Source organism: Gnatocerus cornutus, chromosome 1 (assembly GCF_029298725.1).
Source record: "Gnatocerus cornutus isolate USDA-ARS CGAHR chromosome 1, icGnaCorn1.1, whole genome shotgun sequence".
NCBI lineage: Eukaryota > Metazoa > Arthropoda > Insecta > Coleoptera > Tenebrionidae > Gnatocerus > Gnatocerus cornutus.
Genome location: NC_142233.1, coordinates 11,439,191 through 11,466,333, shown reverse-complemented (window position 1 = coordinate 11,466,333; position 27,143 = coordinate 11,439,191). Strand labels below are relative to the sequence as shown.

General features: G+C 33.0%; 2 protein-coding genes across 2 annotated transcripts in view; one reads left to right on the top strand and one right to left on the bottom strand.

Annotated features, from left to right (window-relative positions):
* pxb (putative Hedgehog signaling attenuator pxb) overlaps window positions 1-27,143 on the top strand; it is a 289,900-nt gene that overhangs the window by 136,081 nt on the left and 126,676 nt on the right. The gene's annotated exons all lie outside the window — the stretch shown is intronic.
* On the bottom strand, window positions 17,078-20,678 carry LOC148180384 (uncharacterized). The gene is made up of 3 exons (XM_088045760.1): window positions 19,577-20,678; window positions 17,361-17,768; window positions 17,078-17,193 (listed from the first exon to the last, which is right to left on the bottom strand). Exons 1-3 carry the CDS (start codon window positions 20,636-20,638, stop codon window positions 17,176-17,178), a joined length of 1,488 nt encoding a protein of 495 aa, XP_087901886.1. The 5' UTR covers window positions 20,639-20,678; the 3' UTR covers window positions 17,078-17,175.

Here is a 27,143-nt window from a genome sequence, read left to right as displayed (position 1 = left end):
ACCCTCGACCGAAGAAGATCAAAAGGAGGCACGTGTTGGCTATATTAATCTTCCAGCTTTCCTTTATTAAATATTTTTCGCCCTCGTTATTTAAACATGATAAAAGTGCGCCTCCATCTTGAACAGTAATTAAGGCACCTAGTTGATTTGTCGGCGAAGCTTCATTGTTCGTCATTTGAAACTTCCTTTAATTAATTAATTTCACAGGAAGCATTTCTCCGTCATGGCAATTGTAGAATTTTGGTGCGAAATGGACGGCCGTTAGGAGAGTCGTGTCGTTTTCACGCGGTCATCGCGCTAAAATAGGAATAGCGAGGAAGTTGTTTGGGATATTTCATGGCTTGTGAAACAATTCCAGTGATTAGCATTTGGATATTATAATTATGCATATTGCGGCATTGCATTCCGGGAGGGTCCAGATGGCTATTCCGAACACATTCTGACAATAATCTGCATATTGGAGTCGCAACGAAAAAAGAGGATCTCATTTTATACGTGTACGTGTATCGTTCCTCTATAAACGGTGATTCAAGCGTATCCATTTCCGTAAATCTTTCTTCTATTTCCTTAAATGTGCAGTAGACTGACTTTCAACTTTTCGATTCCCCCATATCGCCTTTGATCTTTCTTGTTTTTATTTTGTGTTTGATATTCCTTTTAACTATCGAACGTTTTCAAGTTTAGACAATTTTCATATTCGCTTAAACAAACAAATAAAGGGACATTTAACGAATTCAGGAGACGAATCAAGCATTTTTCCTTTTGTACGAAGCTAGTCGTCAGAAATATAATTTACCTGACAGTTATTTATTTAAGTAGAGGCTACCGAATTTTTAAAAGCCCTAAGAGCATCACGACTCGAGACATTAATGTGACATTTAAAAATAAAATTCGGGCTAGAGATGAATTTATACTAGTATGAGATGAAGGACTGCATGTGTTCTTGGCTTAATGTCACCAAAGTGGTCCCTTGTCAACTTGGAAAGGACTGGGGCCAACAGTGCAACTAACCGGTTAATAGAATTTTTTATGTAATTTCCGGATAAAGCGTTTCTAAACTGATTTTAGATTTTGCACCCCTGTATAAAACTATAAAAATTTTGATTTTGGACGTAATTAGCTGTACTAACAGCTTCTGAAAACCCTCAATTTGCTAAAAGGATTTTGTCCTCTAACAATAAAAATAAAGAAGAATTAATAACCTTTTGGTCTACGCTACCCCTAGTTCTTAATAAGCATTGACTACTCTGGGCACCCCTAAAATGTAGATTAATTGCATCTTAAGGTTTGTTTTCCCACTTTTCCCTCACAGCGACAATTAACTCTTCCGCGTTATTCGGGGGATTGTAGCGGCGCCGAATTGCTTTTCCTAGGTAATCCTATACACGTTCTCATGGATTCATGTCCGAAAAGTTTGGAGGTCCATTCATTTCCCAAACATTCTAATTTTCAGGATAATTGATAATTTTTTAAAAAAAGTAATTATTTTGGTCTTACGAAATCCACAAAGTTATTTTCATTTTCGATGTATTTTGACTTCTACTTTGCAAACACAGCCTTCAAAACTGTCTGTCTATACAGCTTCAAATATAAGTGATTTTTCTACGAGCATTGTTAATTTCTTGCTTATTTCTGTCGATTTCTCCATTATTAACCGTTGGATCTTGCTAAACATTTATTATTTAAATATATTTCGACTTCTACGTTGCGAATACAGCTTTCAAAACCGCGCTCGATAGCAGAAATTGTCATTTAGCTCCAAATATGGTGATTTTTTGACGCATTTTGCTAATCCGAACGAAATTTACAGAAGGAAGGAATTTACAGCTATTTATAATTACGCTTTCAATCTCATCAGTAAAGTTTTTAGCTTGAAATTTTGTAATTTGAAACCAAAATCATTTTTAATTTTTAAAATACATGTAATTCCTAAAATTGTCAATAAAATCTTCCCCTTATCTTACCTCTATTATATTTTTTTCCAATTGTTTAGTCGATTGGAAAGTATTTTGTTATGTTTGATTGAATCAATTAGATTTTCTGTAAGTACATCGTTTTTTTTTACATTGTTGCGCGTTTTGTATTCGATTCTCATTTTTATGTTATATTCTACATTTCAAACATATCATATTTTCACATTTTTTATTCGCTGTGAAATTTTAATTTTACTAAATTTTTCAAAAAACGTATGTTTTTAATTCTAATTCGACCGATATCTCGCTTATTTGCAGAGCAAAAGTACATAATGGAAGCTCATTTCACGCAGAATTTCACGCAGATTTTAAATTACTTGCTATTCTTCTCGTATGTGTATAAATGACTGAGTTAGGAACGTTTCAAATTGCAGATAGTAAATTTTTAGTTAAGTATCCGGTTTAAAAATTCCAAATATGAAAATTAAAAACTATTTTCTATTCAGTCAGCAGATTGTTTTTTCACTTTTTGGGACTAAATTTCTCCGGAACGAAGTACGCGATTTTCACCGTCGTTTTTTCTCGCTCTTGGGCGGTTAAAAATTATTTGTCATTTTCCCGAATTTAAAATATAAAATTTTTCAAAAAAATTATGTTTTGAAATCTAATACCGTCGATATCTCACTTATTTGCAAAGAAAATCTAAACTATTGGTTAAATGTTATTCTATCCGTAGGTTCACAAATAATTGAGTTAAATGCGTTTCAAATTGCAGATAATAAATTTTTAGTGTCGGCATGTATAAAGTTTACTATCTCCAGAAAGATGCGGTTTTTAACATTGTTACGAATAATACCATCACTTATCCAGAATTTAAAACTTGAAACTTCTTGGAAAAATTATGTATCCAAGTATAATTCGATCGATACCTTACTTATTTGCAAAGCAAATTTAAATTATTAGTGCTCATTTTACGCAGAATTTTATGCGGAATCCAAAAATGTGCGACTTAATCACGTACGTCAATAAATAAGTGAAGCGTTTAAATTTGCGGATAGTAAATTTTTAGTTCAAATCTCCAGAACTATGACATAGAAAAATGCGGTTTTTAACGTTTTTTTTCGCTTCTTAATTTTATGTAACATGTCCTATTTTATATACTTAATCAAACCGTTTTTCACAAAATTCAAATGTTGGATTTCGTACGTCTAAAAAAAATATCAAATTTTCAGCAAATAATCTTAAATAACATTTTCTGGACACATACAAATAAATAAATACAAAATTTTATCTTCCACCACATATTTCACATTTTTTAGTTCAATTGAAATGCACCCATATTTTAAAGTTACACATTAAAAAAGTGTTTAATTTTAGTACACGTATAGGTACGTTTCATGAAGAAAAATCAAAAATCAAACGAATACAAAAATGTATTCATATAAAAGTGTTCCATTTAGAAAAAGAATCTCTTGTATAATAAATTGTGCTAAAGTAAATCTAAAATTGTAATCACCCTGTTGCGATGTTACAAATGTTTAAACATATTCTTTACCAAAAATAATGGAAAAAAAACTAAAATCACAACAAAACATGCTCAAGGATGCACCTTAAAGCAAAATATGCAAAACATGCGGAAAATTCTTAAAATATGCATTTTTAAAAATCAGAGTTTTACTAACAAGTTTCAAAATCTAAGAATTTAACGGAAAAAAGGTTCCAATAATAGAAAATCTAAAAATTGCCGTCCTCGGAATCTGAATTTTAAGAAAAACTAGAAAATCTTGATCGGAGTATTATTTATTTAAAAATTTCAAAGATTCTCTTACAGATTTTTTCTCATTATTTTGTTACTTTTCTTTAGATTGATTCCCTTTTCCTTTTCAAAATTCTTCTATTAATTGGCTCAATGTGTTACCAAAATGATTGCTTATGTTCTTTAGTTTGCCTGTTTAGGTCCCACTTTAAATTTTTGTTTTTTTCTTTGAACTAGTAAATTTTGAAGGAGTTGGCAATCATTTTGAAACTTGGGTCAATCTTATTTAGATCAAAAAAAATGTCGGCTCCCAAGGAATACAAAACAGGACGTCCAGCAAGCGTCCAATTCAAACTAGAAGCATTACTTATGAGATTTCCCGAGAGTGCCAGTACTGCCATTTTCTTCGACAATGCGAAGCCAGTAGGACATTGTCGAGTAATTTCGTAACGTGATATTTCCAAGGAGATTGTGTTTCAAAATAATCTAATAGAACAACAAATGGAAGATGCAGTCTGCTTACTTTCAGCTGTTCACCCTTTTTACGTTTCTTACATTCTCCGCCAGACACAAAAAATGAATACAACGGAATTCGGAGCTATTAGTCAGTCTTCGAATTACAGGTACAAAAACTACCATTCAAATCATGAATAAATCAACTTCGAGTTAAATCAATGTTGGGAGTTGGGCTCGGGTATGAATAATTATTGGATTTCCAGGAACGATATTTGGAGAAGCTAATAATTAATAGTAATGAAGTCTAAGTATCTGTTTAGAGAGGTTTATTGAATTCCCGAAGGCACAAGCGGATTTTTATATCGAGCTCGCATTGTTGCAATCCGAAGCAAGTAATCTCGAGTCCAACAATTTGCATTGGAGATCTTTCTGAGTAAACTAATTTAATCAAGTAAAGAAAACTCCACACATTCCTTAGAAACCCTTTGAAATATTCCACAACTCTACAAACATGCGATTAATTCTGCACGTTCTTGTATTAATCTCGACCGGAATCCCACCAAATTTAATCAGGATTTATGAGACGACTATTTAAATTGCAGTTAACAAGATCATAGTTATTATTCCGGATTTATCCCATTATCTACGATATATTCGGGCGTCAGATAACAGAGATTTATGCGGGGCGAAGATTTATATTCAGGTACTAATCAAAGGTATCTGTTTGGAGTGGGTGTTCCTTGAATGCTTTGCTTTGATATAGCTTGTTACATCTCAGATTTAGATTGTATCAAAGATATTTTAAAATGCAAGGAGATTTAATAAGATTGATCGTACACTTCAATATTAGATAAATGATACAATTATCTTCGGATAGAGATTCCACAATGTTATTTGAATAAAATAAAATTAGCCCATTTGTTGAGTGTTATACAAAGTGGATTAGCTGTGTTAAAACTTTTGCGAATTTATCCACTGTAACAATTTAATCTGATGATCGATAAATATCTGCTTGGAACTAGTCGTGTAAATTTTAAAATTAAAATGTCAGAGTGAAATTACATAATATCAAGCTCGGATTATTTATAGGCAAAATGCATATTTTTGCATATTTTGCTCTCAGGTGCATATTTGAGTATGTTTTTAAGATACAGTAGCACCTCTCGCTAATCCAAATTTCCAGTAAACCGAGTAGGGTCTGATTTGATTTTCAAAATAGAAAATTTTCTAAAAGCTGCAATTTTGATTCTAAAATTTTGAAGTTTCGTTCGGTTCCTATCTTAAATGGCACAAATGGCAAATTAAAGGTGTTTTTTTTTTAATTTTTTTTAATCACAATGTTCTCAAATCTGCAATTTTATTTATATAATTTTGAATTTTCACTTGCTTTTTAAACAGTTCAAGGTTATTAAGTGGGCTTAATATGAAAGACAAAGAGCCATAATTTCATTATTACCATAATTTTTTTATTTCCAAATTTTTATTTTCTGAAAATTTGAAAACAAGCCGGATGAAACCAAAATTTTTAGAACATTTTTAATTGTAAAATTTTTTGGTTTCTTAATTTTTAGGTCGTATTTTTAGTTAATTCTTTAAGTTTTTTTATCATGAATCGATTTTTAGTGCCGAAATTCTCGAGGTTTGAGATTTTTCGAATTTTCAGGTTCTTCAATTTATTTTGTTTGATTTTTCATTCATACAAGGTGATTTTTTAAAAACGGCAGGCGTTTTAGAATTTTTATTTATAAGCCGATTTCAAAAATTTAAAAAGCAAATTAAATGGTTTTTATTTCCTATAAACTGATGATTTTAAAATTTTTCTAAATGTCTTAGTATTTTTTGGGCGATACTCAACTTTCTTATTTTAAATTGGCACCCATATTTTTTTTCCTAATTTGGAAGATATAAATATTCTTGATTCAGAAATGTTTAATATGTTCTACTTTTACAAATAATATTAAAAAAAAATATATCAAAAATAAAAAAAAACAGGCAATAAAAGTTAATGAAATCTAGGTGCGTGGTGTCAAATAATTTTAAAATTATCAGTTAATAGTAAATTAAAAACCATTTAATTTTTTTTTTTAATTTTTGAAATCGGTTCATAAATAAAAATTCTACAACGCCTGCCGTTTTAAAAAAATCACCCTGTATAAGATTATGTAATTTGAAAAGTTTATAATATAATAATAATAATATAATATAATAATCTTACTAGAGAATATTAATCATATTAATTAATTCTGCTAAATAAGATTTAAAAAAAAAAAGTTTTGAAATTCCAAATTTTAGATTTTGGTTTTGTTACTTTAAATTAAAATCTTTACATTACTTTTTGAAATTTTAAAAACTTTTAGGAATACTTAGGATGTTTTCCCGTTTTTTCAGATTGCATAACCTAAATTTTCATTTTTACTTTTCATTCTAACTTAAATTTTTAAACCCTCAAGTTCTCCCGCGCTAAAATCCTTCAATTTCAGGCTTAATTTTTTTTCCAATTTTAGAATTTTTTACAAAAAAAATAAAAGAAACATTTTTAATTATTGTTTCTCTTTGTCTATACTTTTGGTATATTCTAAAGAACATAAATAAGCGAGTCAAAAACAACAAAACGCTAATACTGGGTTTTTACAAACATTTACAAAAAATATCGAAAATTTTAGATTGCCTTTAAAATAAAAATTTCCAAAATTTTGTTCTTTTTGGTCGATAACTTTGACATTTGACAACGCAAGAAAAAAAATACTTTTACACATTTTATTGTAATACATACAGGCAAAAGACCAATTACAAATTTTAAAAAAATATCCAAAATTTTTAGTCTACTTTAAAATGAAAAACTTCTAAAATTTGTTCCGCTTGATCTACCATTTTGACATTTGACAAAATTAATAAGCAAATCAAAAACAGCAACTTCCTCAAATTCTAATAAAATATTGTGAAAAAGACCGTATAATCACAAATTTTTCGAAACATTCTAAACTTTTAGCATGTTTTCATGCTTTGATTTTTTTTATTATTATATTTAAGTTTTTGCAGATTTATATTAGATCCTCTCATTCCTAAACTCTTAGGTTCTTTACTATCTACCTAACTAGAATGGAGGCAAAACTAACATGAGAAATGATAATGAAAAAGATCTAGATTTTTGAGTTTCTCAGATTTTCAGCTTTAAATTCATTTCTTGTTTTTCTACGTTTTGAGGTCAACATTTTGCTGTAAGAAGTTCTAAGAACTTGGGATTCTCCAAATTTTCATTTGAGATTCTGAGATTTCCTAAAAACTTTTTTACCCACAAGCTGGTACAATTGAAACCCGAAACTTAAGACGTTCAACTGCCTGAACAAACTGAAAAATTGTTATTCTGTAAGGGTTAAATTTCATATGCCCCTTTAGAAGTCCTTTTGTACTTTTTTTCCCAAAATCCTCCTTCAATTACATTAGGAAAAACTGAAATGGAAACGCTAATCATTCTATTTTCCAAATCAAAATTAATATCCACAATTTTGCCTCCTGCAATGCACAGAGATTGGAGAATTTGCGCGAGTATTGGTTTGATAAAACAGTAATAAACTGGCGCTTGTTCACGTTGCTACACATAAAACCAAAAAAATTAATTTTCATAAAAGCCAGAAGGGATCAATGCCGTTATTTGTGCTTTGCATGGAGTGAAATAGTTCAAATAAACAATGGACACAAATACACTCATAATAGCTATTTTTGCAACGAGTTGCGAAATGGTACGTTTATTAAATGAGACTTCGTGTGTGTAGCACACAATTTTTTCTACAATCGGAAGAAAATTTAATGATAAAAACTTTTAGTGATAGTTCTGCCAGTTATATTAAAATTGACACTCCACTTAACAGTAAATATAGAAGTAAAAGCAAATAACTATACAAAAATCAGCATAAAAAACATGTACAGTACTGTCGCGAAAAGCTCATAGCGAAACCTCGCTCTTATGACTCGCTGGTTTTGCTTTGATTTTTTCGGTGTTTGTTCCATAAATAAATATTACATATATGGGTCTAAAAACGTCAAAATGTCAACTTTATATAGCAATTGTAGAAAAATGTTATTAGAAGTACACTTGGGATATTTGTAACTCGAAGAAGCAGCTGCGCAAAGCGTCAAATTTTCACACCTTATCAACAGATACGGCCGAGAAATATGTCGACTTGTCAAGTTTCTAAATGCCTCCATAGTGTTAATTAAATAAATAAATAATTACCTGGAAAATTAATAGAGTTTTAAAATGATACATTTCAATATCTTAATGTTGCTTCAACACTGTAATTACAAGCACAGGTGATATGAATTCAAGCTCTTTTATGGTTATAATAAAATGAGGAAAACTTGTTAATTTCTAAAATCTAATCTAACGGAACACATTATAGCTTACAACACAAACTGAGTGGTGTAATAAATGAATCAAGACGCAAAGTGTGATTAAATTTTAGACTTGGAGTAGAAGTTTGGGAACGTTCATAATGGTTGCATCGACTCTCAAAAGTTGCAAAGTCGGTAATAAACTGTATTATGTGGTTCATGTAGTCATAACGCCGAAGCTTTTTGTTGTCATAAATAAACCAAGCCAGAGCAACGTTGTTATGATTTAAGAAAGCACAGTGTAACTCAAATGTAGTTTTAACTGCAAAAGTCATCGGATGTTAGTTCCTTAGGAATTTAATTGGAGGTGAAAGTATATAAAACGGCCTTTATTACGATTCACTCCACACTCGATGGTGAAGATTATAGCATTCGTTTATAAGAGGGTGTGCTAAAACTTAAGCACTTTAAAACAATTTTCCGAGCTCATCTCGTTCACTGTTTAATGCTTATTAAACTCCGACAGCATGTTTCAAACTTAAATTATCAAATATAATCTCCATCATAAACAAACAGCATATGGGGTTGTCATAGACTTGAACCAAGATACTAGAATGATCTTCAAGTTATCTCTTGTGTTTCAAAACAAAGTTTTGCAAGGACGCAGGAAGAGGGTTGGGTAGTCTTATTGTGGAAAGCATAAACGATATTGACTTTCCTGGCAACATTGCAGCACTTTCTGCATTCAATTCTATCGTTGTTTGCTAACTTGATAATTAACTACGCCTGTCGAGCATCTAACTAACGTGATAATTAATTTAACCATTTGAGCGTTCTGCGAATTCATTTTTTTCAACTTTGGAACATTTCCTGGCATGTTGTTCGACACATTAGGAAGAATTATAGCGTCTGCTTCCTGAAGAATTAATCATTCGAACCAATTTATTCAAGAAGTTTTTTCAACGGGAAAAGTGTAAATCTGTACTTCGGAAAGCGGCTATTATTCCTCTCTTCTCCGCATTGGGAGACAGTGTTGCAGGCGATTTGCTAAATTAAAAAGCATTTTAAATTTGTCGGTAGGAGGAAAACCGCTTCTTTTCAAAATGAAGTTTTAATTTATTCTCTTATTCTGGTTTTTTGATCGATTTCATTCGATTTTTGAGACCTGTCAATCAACTTTTAACGTTCGCGTGTTATATTACTCTACAATTTTATGTATATAATTTCGAATTTTCACTCACTTTATAAACAGTTCAAATTTATTACGTATGCTAAATATCATAGAGGAAGAGCTTAAAAATACCGGACTAAATTAAAATTATAAAATAAATTAAATTAAAAACTAAACTAAAAACTAAATTAAACTAAATTAAAGACTAAATTAAAAAAATAAATAAACAGCACTTTTTCTTTTTTAAAAATTCAACTTTTCTAAATCTGCAATTTTGCGTTAAAAATTTTGAAATTTTGCTCGCTTTATAGAAGACTCTAGCTTCTTAAGCGTGCCAAATTTTAGAAAGAAAGACTGAAATTTTTAATAGTAATTCAATACAATTTTTTCAATTTTTTGAATTTTTTCAAATCTGCATTTTTATGTATATAATTTTGAATTTTCACTCGATTTATAAACAGTTCAATATTATTAAGTGTGCTAAATATCAAAGACAAAGAACCATAATTCCATTATTACCATAAATCTTTAATTCACAAATTTTTATTTCTGAAGATTTATCAAAAATACATTTTATTCCCAAACACCAAATTTCGTCAAAAAAATGCTGACGCGCGTTTCGATGGCAATTTGAATGCATCATCAGAGCGTTGATTAAACTCAAATCATCGCTCTGATGATGGTAGCATTGCTATCGAAACGGGCTACAGCATAGTTTGGGAATACATAAATCGTATTTTTGATAATTTTTGTCACCAAGATTTGATCCAAAAAGTTTCTCTGAAGATTTGAGAAAACAAGCCGGTTTAAACCAAAATTTTTAGAACATTCTTAAAATTTTCTTCAGTTTTTTTCAGGTCGCAGTTATCAGTTTTTAAATGCTTTAACAGTCAAATTGTAAGATTCTGCCAATTCCTTAGATCTTTAAATTTTCAAATTAATAGATTTGTAGTCAAAAAAAGCATTTTAAATTTGTCGGTAGGAGAAAGACCGCTTCTTTTCAAAATGAAGTTTTAATTCGTTTTTTTATTCTGGTTTTTTGATCGATTTCATTTGATTTTTGAGACTTGTCAATCAACTTTTAACATTTGCGTGTCATATTACTTCTATCTTTCCTGTTCTGTATATTAATGGTGCTGGTTTTATGAGACCTCTTATTTACAAGATTGAGTTTGCAACGCGAGCTGGCTTGCGAGCGAGTGGAGTAATTCAACCGAATGAATAAAGGCCACATACATACTAGTGTAATACTAAGCTTTATCTACGACCACAAAAAAGTAGAAACTAACCTTGAATTTTTTCGGCAAGAGACTTAGGGTTTTTTCTTTTGCCGGGTCCGCAATGTCTGGTTGAGCACTCATTAATTCGTCAGAACTACTACTATTACTGCTACTATCACTACTATCACCCATGTTTAAACACAATTTTTTTTCTTTAAATTACACAAAAACTTTAATGACATTAGTAATAAAATCAGACAGTTGTTTTCATTGAGTACTAGAATAAATTGATGAAACACATCCCGCGATAAATTTCATAACTACATACACGGGTTCCAATTATGGCTATCATAACTTGTTTAAAATAAACTAGGTTATAAACAAATAACTAAATGGTCGTAGGTAAAAAATGTGAGTTTAGAATAATTCAATTCATAAAATTCCACTGTTTCTATGTACGGAAACTATCATTACCAAAATATGAGAGCATAATTAAAATGGAACATTGGCCAACTCAAACTGGAACGACACATCTTTCATGAGAAAGGCAAAAGTCCGAAGAGGACTAAAACTAACAAACGCTATTCAGTCGAAAGTGTTTTTTTAAATCAGCAGTCAAAAAGACCAAAAAAGCGTTCAAAATTTAGTAAGAGTCTGATAATAGTAGTGACGTCACATCAGACGCAAACTTTTGAAGTATTTATTCTTTTACTTAAAAATGCTGGTTTGAAGCTCGATCTTTTGTAAGATGTGTTTTAGGGTAAAAATATCTAATTATATTTTTGTTTGTAAATTGTGTTTTTATTTATGATATTTAAGAAACTTGAACCAGTAGCATTGTCTTGCTAAAAATAAATAAACCTGTGCAGTTGCGACCAAATTATTTTGGGCGACATTTTTTTTACATTTTGAAAGTTTGAGTGTAGTCTATGCATTACTGTCAATTTGATATGTGAAACTAATGCATTTTTTTTAAATTGACAGTGCTTAACACTCACAATCAAATTTGACTTTGACATACAAAATAATTTAGTCACGACTCGATTAGTCCATGTATGAATAGAAAAATAAATGGAATCTAACTTACCTAAACTAAATATTTAAGATTGTTAATTGTCTACCTACATGAAAAAAATTAAAAGGAAAAAAACAAAAAAATAAGAACTGAAAACTTTGCAAGTTTAATTTCGAGTCTGAAAACCAACGAAAGTCTGTAAAACACTGAAAATTCCGAAATTTGTAATTTAAGGATCTCGGAAAACTAGGAGTTAAAAATAATAAAATAAAAAAAACTATTTATTTCATAATACTGAAAATCAAAAGAAGTTGACGTCTGAAGTCTAAAAATTTATGTGATCAAAGCTTGAGAAACTTAGAAATTATAAATTTCAGAAATTCGAGGTCTAAGATTTGTAACATTTAGATATTTTATAAAATAGTATATTATTATCCGAGCACATTATTTTATTCATATTGTTATTTGCGACCCGAACAAGTGCGAGAAAGTGGAGCAAATTAACCGAGTGAATAATGATCATAACAAGCAAATATAATACTATCTTTTATCTAGTACCATTTACTGAAATAAGTTTGAAAGGATTTTATTATTAAAAAAATTATTTAAAAAAAATGAAAATTTCAAATTTCAAGACAGTGACTAATAAGATTATAATTATGTCGGCGTATTTTATATAAAAACTCCAAAAGTAACTAAAATCAAAAATAAAAATCACTAAATTCTCTGAAACACTATATGTATTCAACTGTTCCAGACAATGGAACACGTGCAAACATTCTCAGCTTATTTGCTTACGAAATTTATATGTGCATTGTTTATAAAAAGTGTTAAAAAATACACAAAACATTAGTTAGTTCCAGTTATTTACGCATTTCTTGAATGTTTTAAGCCAATAAGACATGAATGCAATACAAAATTTTATCAGCAACTACGACAACAGTCAAACTAGCGTACAAGTTGGCATATTACTCTTATTTTTAACCAATTTTAAGCGACTTTTCATTCTTACACCAAAAATCGTGCTGAAATGAGCCATTGTTAAACGATTTTTAATGTCTTCTTAACTCAGCACAATTTTTAATCTCAAAATGAAAGTCACTAAAAATCGTTTATAAATGGCTCATACCAGCACGATTTTCGGTGGCAGAAAATCTTTTAAGTATTACACGAAAATGAACTGAATCGGATCATTGTTAAATTAAAAAATGACTTTTTTTTTCAATTCGCTTCTTTTAAAAATCCGAACTATGAATTTTTAGCGAATTTTTAGAGAAAACATGATAATTCCAACCTGAAAACCTACTAGTCTGGAAACTTTATAAATTTATAAATTTTTAGACAATAAAAAGTGAAAAATTAATTTTAAACTTTCAGTAAGTAGGTGTATAAGAAAATAGAAACAATGAATCTTTGTAAAAAATATAATTTAAAAATTGAGAAAAATACAGTCCTGGGAGTAAGAGAAAAATTGGGTAATAACTGAAAACCCTTGAGAAACTCAGAAAGTGGGATTATAAAAATTCTATCATATTTAATCAAAAAAAGTAAACCTGAACTTTGAATTTAATATTTTTTGACAATTTACAAAAATTGAAAGCGCTCTACTAATAAGACATAATTTTGTATTATATTTCGGCCTCGTCTCAAAAATAAAACATGTAGTACCTTTGTGTACGGCGCCGAACGCACACTTTTTAAAGCTAGAGAAAAAATAAAATCCCTAACTCCCCACTCCATACCACGTCTGCGGCGGTGCTTCATTCTTTGTTATTGTGCCGAACCGCACGTACGGTTTCTCAAAACACTGTTCTTTTTGCCATTAAATTGTGCAAAATCCAGAAGAACTCTCATCAAAACTGAAAAGACGTTGCTCCTGTTCAAATCAAGGTATTCAAACTCTTCTAACTCTTCTCTGAGTAATCAGAAACAATGAAAACAATCCAATGGAACTGGTATCACGCCGCCGTACAAAATGGCGGCTCAGCTGGTGGACGCTCAGCTCTTGTTGTGCTTGCCGCACATACTCATCAAAACAAAATTTGTATACAAATGTAAGTTTAGACAACATTATAACATTTTTTGTAGAACAGATCGGAGTTTTGCTGTAAGAAGTACGAACATTGCTTCCAAGGGCAATGACCCCAGAATGATGCATCCATTGTAGGTGCTATTGAGTACCTTGCAACAAGATCTGTTACGTGGAAATGGTACACGGTGTTTAAGTGTCAATGAGTATACTTTTCACATAATAAACAAAAACAATGGGTTGATGAGGATCCGTGGACGCATCGCTTCAGGAGTTTTTGTAGTTATGGGTTTTTTCAAAAGAAGTTTCTACTCGAAGAAGAACCCACAAATTTCTTGGTGTCAATGAGTACATCTTATCCATAATTTGGATATTCTAGTGAATACAGGGCAGTTGCTTACATGTATAACGTGTCAATGAGTACACGGTGCATAAGTGTCAATGAGTACACGGTGTATAAGTGTCAATGAGTGCACTTTACACATAATACCCAAATGTCAAGGAGTACATGGTGTATAAGTGTCAATGAGTCCACTTTACACATAATACCCAAATGTCAAGGAGTACACGAGGATGATGACCAATGGATGGACACATGGGTTCCAGGATTCGTTTCTATGCAACAAGATTTTCTCTTGAAGGAAATCGAATGGTTAATACAAGGAGTATCGGCAACATTTTGAAGTGTAATGAATACACTTTTTACACATACTAATAATAAATACACTGTAATTACGTACCAATGGTAAACAATGTTTAAGTGGCAATGGTACACGATGTTGAAGCGTCAGTGGTACGCAATGGCCAAATATAAATAAGGAAATAATAAACAATGACTGCAATACAAGCAAGAGTTAACGGTACACGATTTTAAGTGTAAATGATACACGATTTTTCAGTGCAATAGATACATGTTATGCATGATTACATACGACAAATCTAACGAGTTTCGTTACAATCAATGAGTTCACTGAAGTCATCTATTAAAAGTTCATAATTCCTCCATAGATTCATTCAATGACATCAAATAAAACTAGATTTTTGCAAGTTACGCCTATACAATGGTTTAAGTGATAATGAATACACAGACTAAATCTACCACATGCAGGTGTCAGTGAGTATACCGCAATCTTGCGTCAATGGTGCACAATGATCTATGACCAATTGCCTTTCCATTATTTTTTCACGATTTGATTCTGTGAGCATACAGGAAGAAGTTCTAAGAGTGGTTGCAGTGTTAACAACTCATTATACTCAAAATTGCTGTTAGATCGTGCCAATACTTACACAGTGTCAAATGACAGTAAGTAGGCACACTCGACAGATAAATGCATGTGTATATGGCTAGGACTGTCATTCCATGTCGCGTAGTCCATAACTGTAAAGGTTCGTTCTACATAAATGAACGCAATTGTCAGTGAAATTTTACACTTCAGTCACGTAGCAAATGTACTGATTGTTGTCAGGTTCAAAAGTGAACTTTGCACGTAAGATGCATGTACCAGTGTGCACTTCGTAGTCCATCACTGTAAAGGTTCGTTCCATATAAATGAACGCAATTGTCAGTGAAATTTTACACTGCAGTCACGTGGCAAATGTACTGGTTGTTTTCAGGTTCAAATGTGGACTATGCGTATAAGATGCATGTGCCAGTGTGCACTTTCAATTTTAATTTAATTCTAAATGTCAATAGTACACTGTATACCTCATATACAATTGTAGTCAAATATCCAATGATGGTAATGAATTATCATGAGAGTATCTTTCCAAATCTTCACCTTCATGAGTCATCTCGCAAGGATTCAAGTCTGGACAGGAGAAATACCAATATTTGTTTAGGTGTTAATGGGTACACCTTAGCATTAATGATGCAATTAAATTAAAAGTGCATTAAATGTACCTTACATGTTATAATATGTATATGTGTCATTGGATACACTATAATTACTTTTCAGTAAATAAACGCTAATGGTGGCAAATGGGGCTAATGTTGGCAAATCGGAGTTTTCTCATAAAAGAAATGGAATATCTTGCAAACCTAGAATGTGTGTAAGTTAGAAGGAGTAAAACTCTATACTACACGTAATGCATATTTTTGTACAATTAGTACATCAACTGCACCCACTTATTAGTAAGAACTCAGGAACTCGAGGACCAATAACGGCATCCTTTCAAACGTTTATTTTTTGAGTTTTCAAGTAAAAGGAAGTAAATTTAGGTTGGATGCAAAGAATATCCATAATGCTCTAGTGTAAATGAGCATTTTTTATGTGACCCTTATAATGAGCGCATCTTAATCAAATACAATTATTTAATCAAATGAATTTTATGAAATTCGATTATAATTGTATAAGGTTTCTCGTCCTCTAATCACTTATAATAACTTGTAGTAACGCTCTAGCGTGGCCCAAATTCGCGCTTATTTCTAAGGAAAAAATCAGAAAAATTCAAAAAATGCCGCCACACTGTTGCCAATCCTGGCTGCAACTATACCTCTAGGCGGCCGCCATACTTCATTAAGTTTAAAGCATAAAGCCATATTTAGCTAAAAATTGCAACGTCTCAATTTGGGGTAGAGATGTTGGGATGGGAGGGGAGTGATTATTCGGACGAGAAACCTTATACAATTATAATCGAATTTCATAAAATTCATTTGATTAAATAATTGTATGTCGGTTTCTCGTCCTCTAATCACTTATAATAACTTGTAGATGTTTAAAGATGCGTTGCGATTTTTCCCTTTTTTGTTGTGTTTTGATAGACAACCATCAAAAAAGAAACTCTTTAATGTGGTAACGAAAACATGGATATATACTATATGTGAATACATGAATAATAGGAGTATATAAAAGTTTAGAAAAATTAGGGATGCTCCCCCATATTAAGAATGCTCCTTCCAAAGGAGGGACCTTGCACAGGTCGATTGTAGAACCTTTCGAAGGTCAGAGATTGTCCAGTCCAACCAGCAGTCTTCCTTATGATATCTATTGAGATACCTTGTCTTTTAGCGGCTGAGGTCGACGCGTGCCGTGTAGAATGGGATGAATATTTGTTTGTATCGATGCCAGCTGCGCTGAGAGTTTTTTTAATCCACCGACTGATAGTTTGGGTAGTTGCCTTCTTATGCGGTTTAGTCTGAGTAATAAACAAAAAATGATTGTCTCCTCGAATGTCAGATGTCACTTCTATATAGCGTAGTAATGTTGATGCTACGCATAAATTCTCGTTTTCATGAAAAAAGGGGAGCTCCAAACAGGGCTGTCTACCAGTTCGGTTACTTGTTTTAATTGGATCTGTAATCCTTATATTTATGTGATCATCCTTTCGAAAAATATTGTTAATTTTTATAAGCGAAAAAGTCTGAACTCTATGCGCCGTCACCAGGGCCAAAAGCGTAACCAGCTTGCACGTTAGATTCATCAAATTTAGGCCTGCATTTGAACCCAGATGTGATATGTATTTAAGTACCTGGTATGGACTCCATGTGTCATCATATTTAGGCTTCGCTGGTCTTAATTTAGAGATGCCCTTTAAGTATCTTTTGACGAAGGGATGATGACAAACAGCCTCTGGTAGGACCAGAGAGAGTGCTGATCGATGGCAATTAAAGGAGCCGTACCTGTTGGTCTTTGAAACGAAAACACTTTGTAGAAAGGACAGAACTTCATTTTCCTTTGCTTCATATTTAGAGATGTTGTTCTTCTCACAGTGGTCCCACCACAATTGATAGGTAACATTATACTGGCGTAGCGTTGACGTTGTGACAGAATCTATCAGTATCGGAACTGTGTCTATTGGAACCTTCCTTCTTAAGAGCGCTTCGCGGATAAATGACCGACAACCAGGGTAAGTGTGGCTGCGAGCGGGTGTGTCGATCTAAAAGGAGAAGACAGTAAGTCTGAGTCAGGTCCTAAAAAACAAGGTTCACTAATTAAAAGCTTTTTAAATAGCGGAAACCATGCTTGTGAAGGCCAATTGGGAACGACTAATATGCCTTCAGCTTTGTCGTGTAAAATTTTATTTAGGGTTCTTAAAACCAATGAAAAAGGCGGAAATGCATAAAAGAAAAACTTTGTCCAAGTTACTGTAAAAGCATCTACCGCAGAAGAATTCGGATCTCTTAGCCAGGAAAAATATGTATCGCATTTATAATTCAAATTAGACGCAAATAGGTCCACATCTGGGGATCCAAAGACCTGTACAATCCGATTAAAAAAAGGTTGACTAAGTTCCCATTCAGTTTCGGTCGAGATCATTCGAGATTCGCGATCAGCGAAGAAATTATCCTTAGTAGAAATGTATGAAGCATACAACCATATGTCCCTTTGTTCGCAAAATTGCCAAATCTTTCTTGCTAACCTACAAAATTGAGGATACTTAATGCTACCCATTCGATTTATGTAAGATAAGGCTGTTGTGTTGTCAATTCTTAATAAAACATTACAGTTACGTAAACTTTTCGCAAAGCACTTAATACCAAAATAAACTGCCAAAAGTTCAAGATAATTTATGTGATGGGCTTTTTGATCATGACTCCACCAACCATGAGTACCAATGTCAGAGCAGTAAGCGCCCCAACCGGTGGTGGATGCATCAGTATAAATTTCAGTTGTGAATGATTCGTTTCGTATCGGATTATATGCCTTTGCAATATTTAATTCCCACCACTCAAGATCAGTGTGAACTGCTGCAGAAAGCGTCATATTGGAGTCATAGTTTTGTGACGACTTGGCTAAAGCTAAGTAAATTTCCCGTTCAAAAATTTTCAAGTAAAGCCATCCATATTTTACAGCTGGACATGCTGATACCAAAGTGCCAACCAGTTGGGCAAAACCCCTAATGGTACAAGTGGAACATCGTTTAAAAAACCTAATCTTTTGCAGGATTTTACTCTTCTTGTCGCCAGGTAGAGATATACACATGTTAATACTGTCAAAGCAAAAGCCTAAGAATTTGCAGTTTTGAGAAGGAACAAGGCTACTCTTATCTCTGTTTATGGTGAATCCCAGTTCCCCCAAAAGAGTTGTTGTTTGTGTCAGATTGGAAACACACTGTGTGAAAGTATCTCCAAATATCAAGATATCATCTAAATAGATGATACAGATGATGCCTTTGTTCCTAAGCCAAGCTGCAATGGGTTTCATTATTTTAGTAAACACAAGCGGAGCTGAGTTAAGCCCAAAAGGCAGGCAGCAGAATTCATACAGGATGCCCTGAAAGGAAAATCTTAAATATTTACGGTGTTCGCTGTGAATGGGAACAGCGAAATAAGCATCTTTAATGTCTATATTTCCCATAAAACAATTTTGTTGCATGAGTTTCAAAACTGTACGATAGTCTTCCATTTTGAAATGAGGACAATCGACAAAATTATTCAGCTTTTTAAGGTTCAGTATGAACCGATTACCACCACTGGACTTTTCTACGAGGAAATATGTAGATAAAAATTGTTTGGGGTGAGGTTCACAAATTCTCACTGCTCCCTTACGAATCAAATCGTCTATGGCTTTGCCAATGCCATCCATTTTATTGGAGAGGCTGGAGGTAGAAGAGGCAGATTGTTTTGGTGTGGTGAGAAAGGTAATTTTGTAACCCTTAATCCACTGGAGAATGACCGGGTCGTTTGTAATTTGTTTCCACTTATGCGAGGAGTGCTGTAACGCACCTGCAAGAAAGATACTTACGTTGCTAGTTAATTCTTCCGAGGATATGCTCTGCGTGTTGAGCTCGGCCCTTTGTACCGCGACTCCCTCGTTTGACGTGGTGGGCCTCTCCGGTTTAACGATACCGACGGCTGTCTTCTTAGGTTTGATTGCTCCCCCCCCCTTTCTTGGGACGACCTTGGTTGGAAACCTTGGTTGAGAGGCCTTGAACGTTTGACCTGTTCTCTCCAAAGTCTTGGCTACTTTGATGCGTTCACCTAGACCTGAACCAAAAAGTTGATCTGATGGAGGGGACTCTGCTGCAACCTGCCCTACAGATTTTGAAAGTTGTGTTAGGAAACTTTGCCGCCGTTCGATGGATATTTTGTGGCAAAGGTCGGTTAATAAACGACATGAGTCGTTTATAGACTCAATTATTGGATGGTTTCCTTCCCTACTTTGTAATAAGGTTGTCATTGCTTTTCCCAGAGAAATGGTCGCCTTTGACAACTGGTCTTGAAAACCTGCAAGGATCTTGTCCCGACGTAAATGTTGTGGAGGAACAGCGGCAGAAAGTTCCGGATTAACGTCTGGGGCCTTGAGTACTGGGCAATTCACTGGAGTGGCTAATTTGGACATCAAGGTCTCCCTAGAAGTGTCGTCTAGGCCCTTTTCCAAGATGTAGGACCAGCGTTTTGCTAGAGCTGGGTGCAACTGAAAATCTTTGACCTTAGATGATGATGGATCCTCTCCTAGGATGTTGAGAATTTCCGGCTCTAGCGACTTGTCAGTTTTTATTTCCAATTCTGGGGAACTGGAGTGAATGGACGCCACTTCAACACTATCCACGATAATTTCAGGTGAAAGAGGTTTACATGTGGATAGTGGGGGATTCTGGGGTTCGTACTCTGTAAGAGCTTTACCCGTGTGTGACTGTAAGAAATCACGCGAATCCCTTGAATCAAACGATGTCGAGGCTCTGGAAAACTGCCGTTCTTCCTCGATCCTCCTCTCCAAGGTTTTCAGTCGTTTCACCAGGTCTCTGCGGGAAACATGTTCGACATCGGAGTCCGACGAGACTCTACGCCGTTTATGTTTGCCCATTTTGCAATAAAAATCAAGGTGATACCTGAAAAAAGGAGGAACACACTTGCGATTTGGGCGCGCAAAACGTAATGAAGTATGGCGGCCGCCTAGAGGTATAGTTGCAGCCAGGATTGGCAACAGTGTGGCGGCATTTTTTGAATTTTTCTGATTTTTTCCTTAGAAATAAGCGCGAATTTGGGCCACGCTAGAGCGTTACTACAAGTTATTATAAGTGATTAGAGGACGAGAAACCGACATACAATGAGTATATGATATTCATTTCTAAGGAGTACTCTTTACACATAATACTCGTGTGTGTCAATCAGCAGAGTATAATCAGGTCATAATAGTGAAGGTGATCTTTTACCAATAGAAGAATCTGGTTTTTGAATGCTCACTTACAATCAACTTTTCATGAAAGAAGTCGACTCTAGATGTGCAATAAGTGTAATACACTGCACTGACGATCATTGAATACGTTTACAGATGTAGATGTAACAAACCAATAACTACTTCGTTTGTCAGTTCTAAATTTGTTAATCTTCAACAAATTGGAGTTGAGGTCTATTATGCCTACATTGTTTTAAGTAATAAGGAACTCATTTGTCATAAAATGTATCTGTGGCTATCAGAATGTTCCAATCACATGTCAATAAATACACAATAATTAATGATCGATGTAAATATTCACACGGTTTCAGTTAAATGCAAATGAACGCATTTGATTTTCATCTAAGTCTGGCAAGGAAACCCAAGTTCTTAATTTCTTCTCTCAACCTTGGCTTCTTCATCTTTTGGAAGCGCAGATAAATCACGATAACGATAGTTTGCAAAATTGATCACATAGACGAGAGAACTTTCGCCTTTTTTGGAAACATAATAATAACATTCCATACAGATAGAATACTTTGACAGTTAAAGAAGTAGTGTTAACTACCATCTCATCCAATCTTTAAAGAAAAAGGGGGGGGAGCAAAATGGCAGATACGGGCCGGTTGTTGCCTATATTGACCTCTAACTATCGATTAATCAAAAATTGTTTATCTTTTCACCGGGATTGTTATATTAAATATGTTCTAATGAGAACCAATTTTGCTGAGACTAAGAAAAGTCCTTAGTTTTAAAAAAAAAAATCAAAACAGACGAAGGATCAAGACAACGACACGGATTGCATCAAACCAACTGGACAACAACCAACTCTGATCATTGTACACGGAAACGAATTCAGACCTTGCATGCTAATGGAGCATCTATTAAGACTTATTGTTTATAAATACCTACATGTTAAACGTGGTATCTATTCCATAATAACACGCATTTCGATTTAGAGAAGAACTCTTCTTAACCAAATGTGGCGATCTTTGACATCAGATGGAAGATTGATTAATCTTGTATCAACGTAAACTTTATTTTATTAAATCTAATTTTAAAGGTCCTCCAGAGGAACCCAAAATGTTAGCCTTTGAGCTACAATTTTGTAAGTAACAGGGTTCATACAAGGAATTTTTCCTTACGACCATTACATCGATAAAAACAAGACTCAATTACCAAAATACTGAAATTCGTAGCGACATGCCTTAGGATACGTATGAAGGTTGAAGGTCTTACTTCTGTTGTACAAATATACTTTGACGGTTTACCAGTAAATAATCGGTAAACTTGCATAGAATAATTAAATAACCAGAATAACATGCTTAGCTTTTCCAAATCAGAAGACGGCAAGAATGTATTAATAGATACCTGAACACCAAAAATTGAAAATTGATCTTACTAGTAATCCAATAGGATGTGGAAAAGAAAATATTCATACACAAGTTTTAAGTATGATTATTCAAAAGTTTTCAGCTTAGTCTCTTTCTGCAATACAACTTACATTGTTTCAAGAAGGTCTTACATAAGAACGAACTAGACCTCTGCTGCAAAAGAGAAACGTTTTTATAAAAAAAAAATTTCGAGAATCATTCTCTCAGACAAAATTTTTTCCTTCGTCTAAATGTTCTATCAGTGTGACATTACACATTATTTTAACCATTTGCAAGTGACAATCCAAATCAATTCTAGTGGTTTTTGGTTCTTCTGAAATTTGAATTCTTTAGTATTCTTTTTACTGAATACTCGGTAAAATTTGTTGCACTCTTCTTTAAACATCTACATGTTTTATTTTTGAGACGAGGCCGAAATATAATTAATAGATTAAACGAACTTACCTGTGAAGTTCAATCTTAATTATATGAGGCCTCGTCGAAGAAAATAATATCCCTCCCAACCCTATAGCTGCCCATTGCAACAAATTTTTCTTCTCTTTAAACTGAATGAAGCACCGCCGCAGACGTGGTATGGAGTGGGGAGTTAGGGATTTTATTTTTTCTCTAGCTTTAAAAAGTGTGCGTTCGGCGCCGTACACAAAGGTACTACATGTTTTATTTTCTTCGACGAGGCCTCATATCATTAAGATTGAACTTCACAGGTAAGTTCGTTTAATCTATTAATTGTATTCAAGTTTTGTATAACCGTGGGAGTAAAAATTGCCTTCTTTGGCAAAAACTCATGATAGAAATAATAAGGCAATAATAATTCAAAGAACTCCCCTTAGGACATTTTCTTATGAATCGAATAAAAATGGTAAAATTTCCATAATAATTATTCATTAAACTCAAAAAATTTATTCAAATTGTATGTTTATCTCCTTTACAATTTTAAAATCGCAATTTTTTTCACTTATCTTAGTTATAAAAACTGAGGATAGAAAGAAACTCAAGACCGTGCGACTAAAATAGTGCAGAGATAAGAAGCCGGACTCCACTTATCAGTCTCCTTTTAGAGCCATGTAGCAAAACCACAATTGAATCCATCCAGACGTTGTCGGCGCAAAGTTCCCCCAAGTTCCCATAAAAAAATGAATCTGCATTGGCATGCTGGAAGGCACACGAAATAGAATAAAGTTGGAAATCCTTTTTAGTAACAAATCTGCTAATGGACAATGGAACGTGACCGCGAACCCTTTTGTTTCAAAAGCTTATTTCTTTTTCCATACGCCATATTTCAAATACGTGTCACACATACAATAAGTGTGTAGCTGAAATTTGACCAGAGAAAAATGATCGAATTTTATTTATAGCTGATTCCCATAAATCAGAGCGGTGGTTAGCAATAAATCTACACCCCATGTTAAATATGATTACTTGGAATTATTGATGCGATACACCGCCGAAAATATGGTTGAGCCTCGGAATGAAATAAATTGAACTTTATAAGAGGCCATCAACGGAATATTAAAAATTATAAGACGAAAACAAATGGAGATGATTTTTCAAACGCTGTGATAAAAGTTTGTTTTTCTAACGAACTTCCTGGAAAGAACAAACCTAAGGAGTTCATAATTGATTTCGGTGCTATTTATCAAAGTAACAGAGAGATAACTTCGTCATGTGGATTATGGGTTATAAATTGAGGTTACGAAGAAATCGACAAACAAGGAGCACAACAAATACGTGGTGGAAATCAATTTTAGGACGAAAAAAGTATTGTATATTTAATAAGAACAGTTAAACGTGGAGGCTTCTAATTTATGATTTATTATTTTAAATGAAGCGTGTGTCATAAACCAGGTAGTTTGTGACGTGTTCCAATTATTTTGTATTGTAAAATCGACAACGAGCGGGATGTGCAGGTCGATGGACTGCTGACTGCTGACATCCGAACACTGGTTTACAAAGTGCATTTGAATTTTTTGACTTGTGAAAGTTATACAAAATTCAAAAAATCCAAATTTAAGATGTTAAAATCGTGCTGTAATGAGTCAATTTTTCTCATTACAACACGATTTTTAGTGACACAATAAAACCTCTAAAATTAAATCGTTTAAGAATGAGGGTACTAATTCGAAATAGAAGTCATAATATAGAAAATACCAAGATATCAACATGCATTTGATAACATTTCTAAAACATTTTTTATAAAAACAGAAGTAATAATTTTTGCAAAGAGAATAAAAAAAACAAAATCGGTGGCAAACTTAACCTGTTTGTTCATTTTATCGCCAAAAGCATGAAAATGATAAAAAAAATGTGAATTAAAAGATGTGTTACCAAAATATTTAATAATTCTTAATAATAATTTTAATCCTAGAAAGATTTATGACAATTGCTTTTGATGGTTAATACTTATGATGGGTAATACTTTTATCTTGACCCGACCCTGGTAATCTACTAGGTACTAGATCGCTTTTTGTCCCAAGTTGGGTACAAATATTGCCCATCATAAATCACCTTAGGGTCAGTTTGCGATTCAAAAGCAATCTTATTAGGATTAAAATTATTATTAAGAATTATTAAATATTTTCTTACCACATCTTTTAATTAACATTGTTATATAATTTTTATGCTTTTGGCGATAAAAGAAACATAACAGGTTAAGTTTGTAACCGATTTCTCAATACTGATTTTTGAATTTTTGAAAAACGTAGTTTTTGGCGTTTAAAATACATATGGTTATCACTAGATTAAAACTGATTACATCAATTTGAAATACTCTGTTTCCTCTATGTATAACAATAACATAATTTTTATAGCTTCATAATGAATAGCGATTTCAGAGGGACACTAGTGTTGGCAGTACTTTCGCGAACAGCTTATAGCAAAAGCTCGCTCACGCTGTAAATAACTATTGCACATTAATAATATTATAATTTTAAAATTCAATTGCTATGTTGCCAGTTTATATCAGATCTATTTCGGAGCCTTAAGAGCATCATTAAAGCATTATTTTTCAATTGTTTCCGATGCTTTAAGAGGATCTTAAAAACCATACTAAGTACTCGTCAAAACCAGAGATCGATGCAATAACAAATGACATTAAAAAAAACGTTAGTATTATGCCTCAACATAAAAACAGTATAAAACAGAAACAAACAAAGGAGTGTAACAGTTATTTGCAGTACGCCGAAGAGACTACTAGTGAAACGAGCGGTAATGCAGCTCGACGGCGCGGCGTAACCGGAAAGTTAGTTGCTGGTGAGCGAGCTTTCGTTATGAGCTTTTCGCGAAAGTACTGTACATGGTTTTTCAGTAATTTGAAGAACTACGCCAGCTGGACGTTTATTACTGATGGTACACCATTTTAAGTTCTTCACTTGTTAAACTCTGCAAACTTGATTTTATATGCGTCCTTCGGCAATAGATTAAAGATTTAATATAATTTACGATTTTTTATCTTTAGGTTAGAATTTTAACGTTTTCAACTGCCAATTTTCGTCGACTCTAAAGGCTCGTTCGCACTAGGCCAGTAATTTAGTCGAGTAACTCGCAATTTAGCAACTAAATTGAGAGCAACTAGCCAAAAACTGTTCACATTACACAAGTTTAGTGAGTGGTAAGTCGAAATCAAAATGAACAAGATACATCGCAAAAAACTAAATAAGATGATAAATTTTACTGTAATGGCTATTGTAGAAGAGGTAGAAGAGGAAATTAGTGAGATAAAAGTAAATAAACTGTGGGTACGAAAATGGATCACAAGAAAATTGTCTGATCAAGGAAATAGAATTGAAAGATCCTAAAGAATATATTGAAACGTTAGGAATGACTAAAAATTGTTTTAATTATCTGTTAATGAAAATCATATGATCATATGACTAATGAACTCGACTAAAAGCAACATGTTCGAACTGGTTAAGTGTTCAATTTAGTACGATAGTGGACGGTGGTGGGGGTTGCTACTCGCCCAAAAAATAGAAATAAATAGATTGACTCGACTAAATCATTTACTAACTACTCGACTAAATTTTTGTGGTTCGCACATGTTTAGTTAATAAATTACTCGCCACTCGACTAAATTACTGGCCTAGTGCGAACGAGCCTTAAGTCAGAAAAAATCCATGGTATAACGGTTTTTGAAAAGAGGCGAAATGAGCATTAAAACTAAAAGTCAATTTCTTTTTTAACAATCGTTCCCTTCTACAAACTTGTTTGTAAGACATAATGAGTTTTAGTACCTTTCATTCTGACACAAAAAATCGTGACAAAATTAGGAATCACTAAAAATCGTTTAATAATGGATCATTACTGCACGATTTTTGGTGTCACAATAAAATGTCATTAAAATGGTTTAAAATTATGCGCTATTTTAGATGATAGCTTGAGCGTTTTCGTGGTTGTGGATGAAATTTTGTGTTGCATTCGTGTCTTATTGGCTAAAACACTCAAGAAAGACGTAAAATACTCAAGTTAACGCTCTAGTTTCAATCTTTTCCTTTCGTGTTTTACAATTCTAATAAGACAGAGAGCCATCAATAGAAATGTCAATTTATATTTTGTTGTTAATTTTTGTGTAATTTTCTTTTAAAATACCTTCTAAAAAATGCATATTAAAATTTCATAAGTAAACAAGTTGAAAATGTTTACACGTGTTCTCCTCTGTCAAAATTAAAAGTCTATCAAAAAATTTACGGATTTTAATTTTGTAATTTAGTTTATTTTGTAGGTCCTACACAAAATACACCGCTGTAATCATAATCCTAATAATC

Excerpts from the sequence above, each read along its gene's own strand:
- LOC148180384 (XM_088045760.1), bottom strand. The coding sequence starts at position 20,638 with ATGGGCAAACATAAACGGCGTAGAGTCTCGTCGGACTCCGATGTCGAA. Across the intron at positions 17,769-19,576 it reads CGGAAGAATTAACTAGCAAC|ATCGACACACCCGCTCGCAG; the intron begins GTAAGTATCTTT and ends TTCTCCTTTTAG.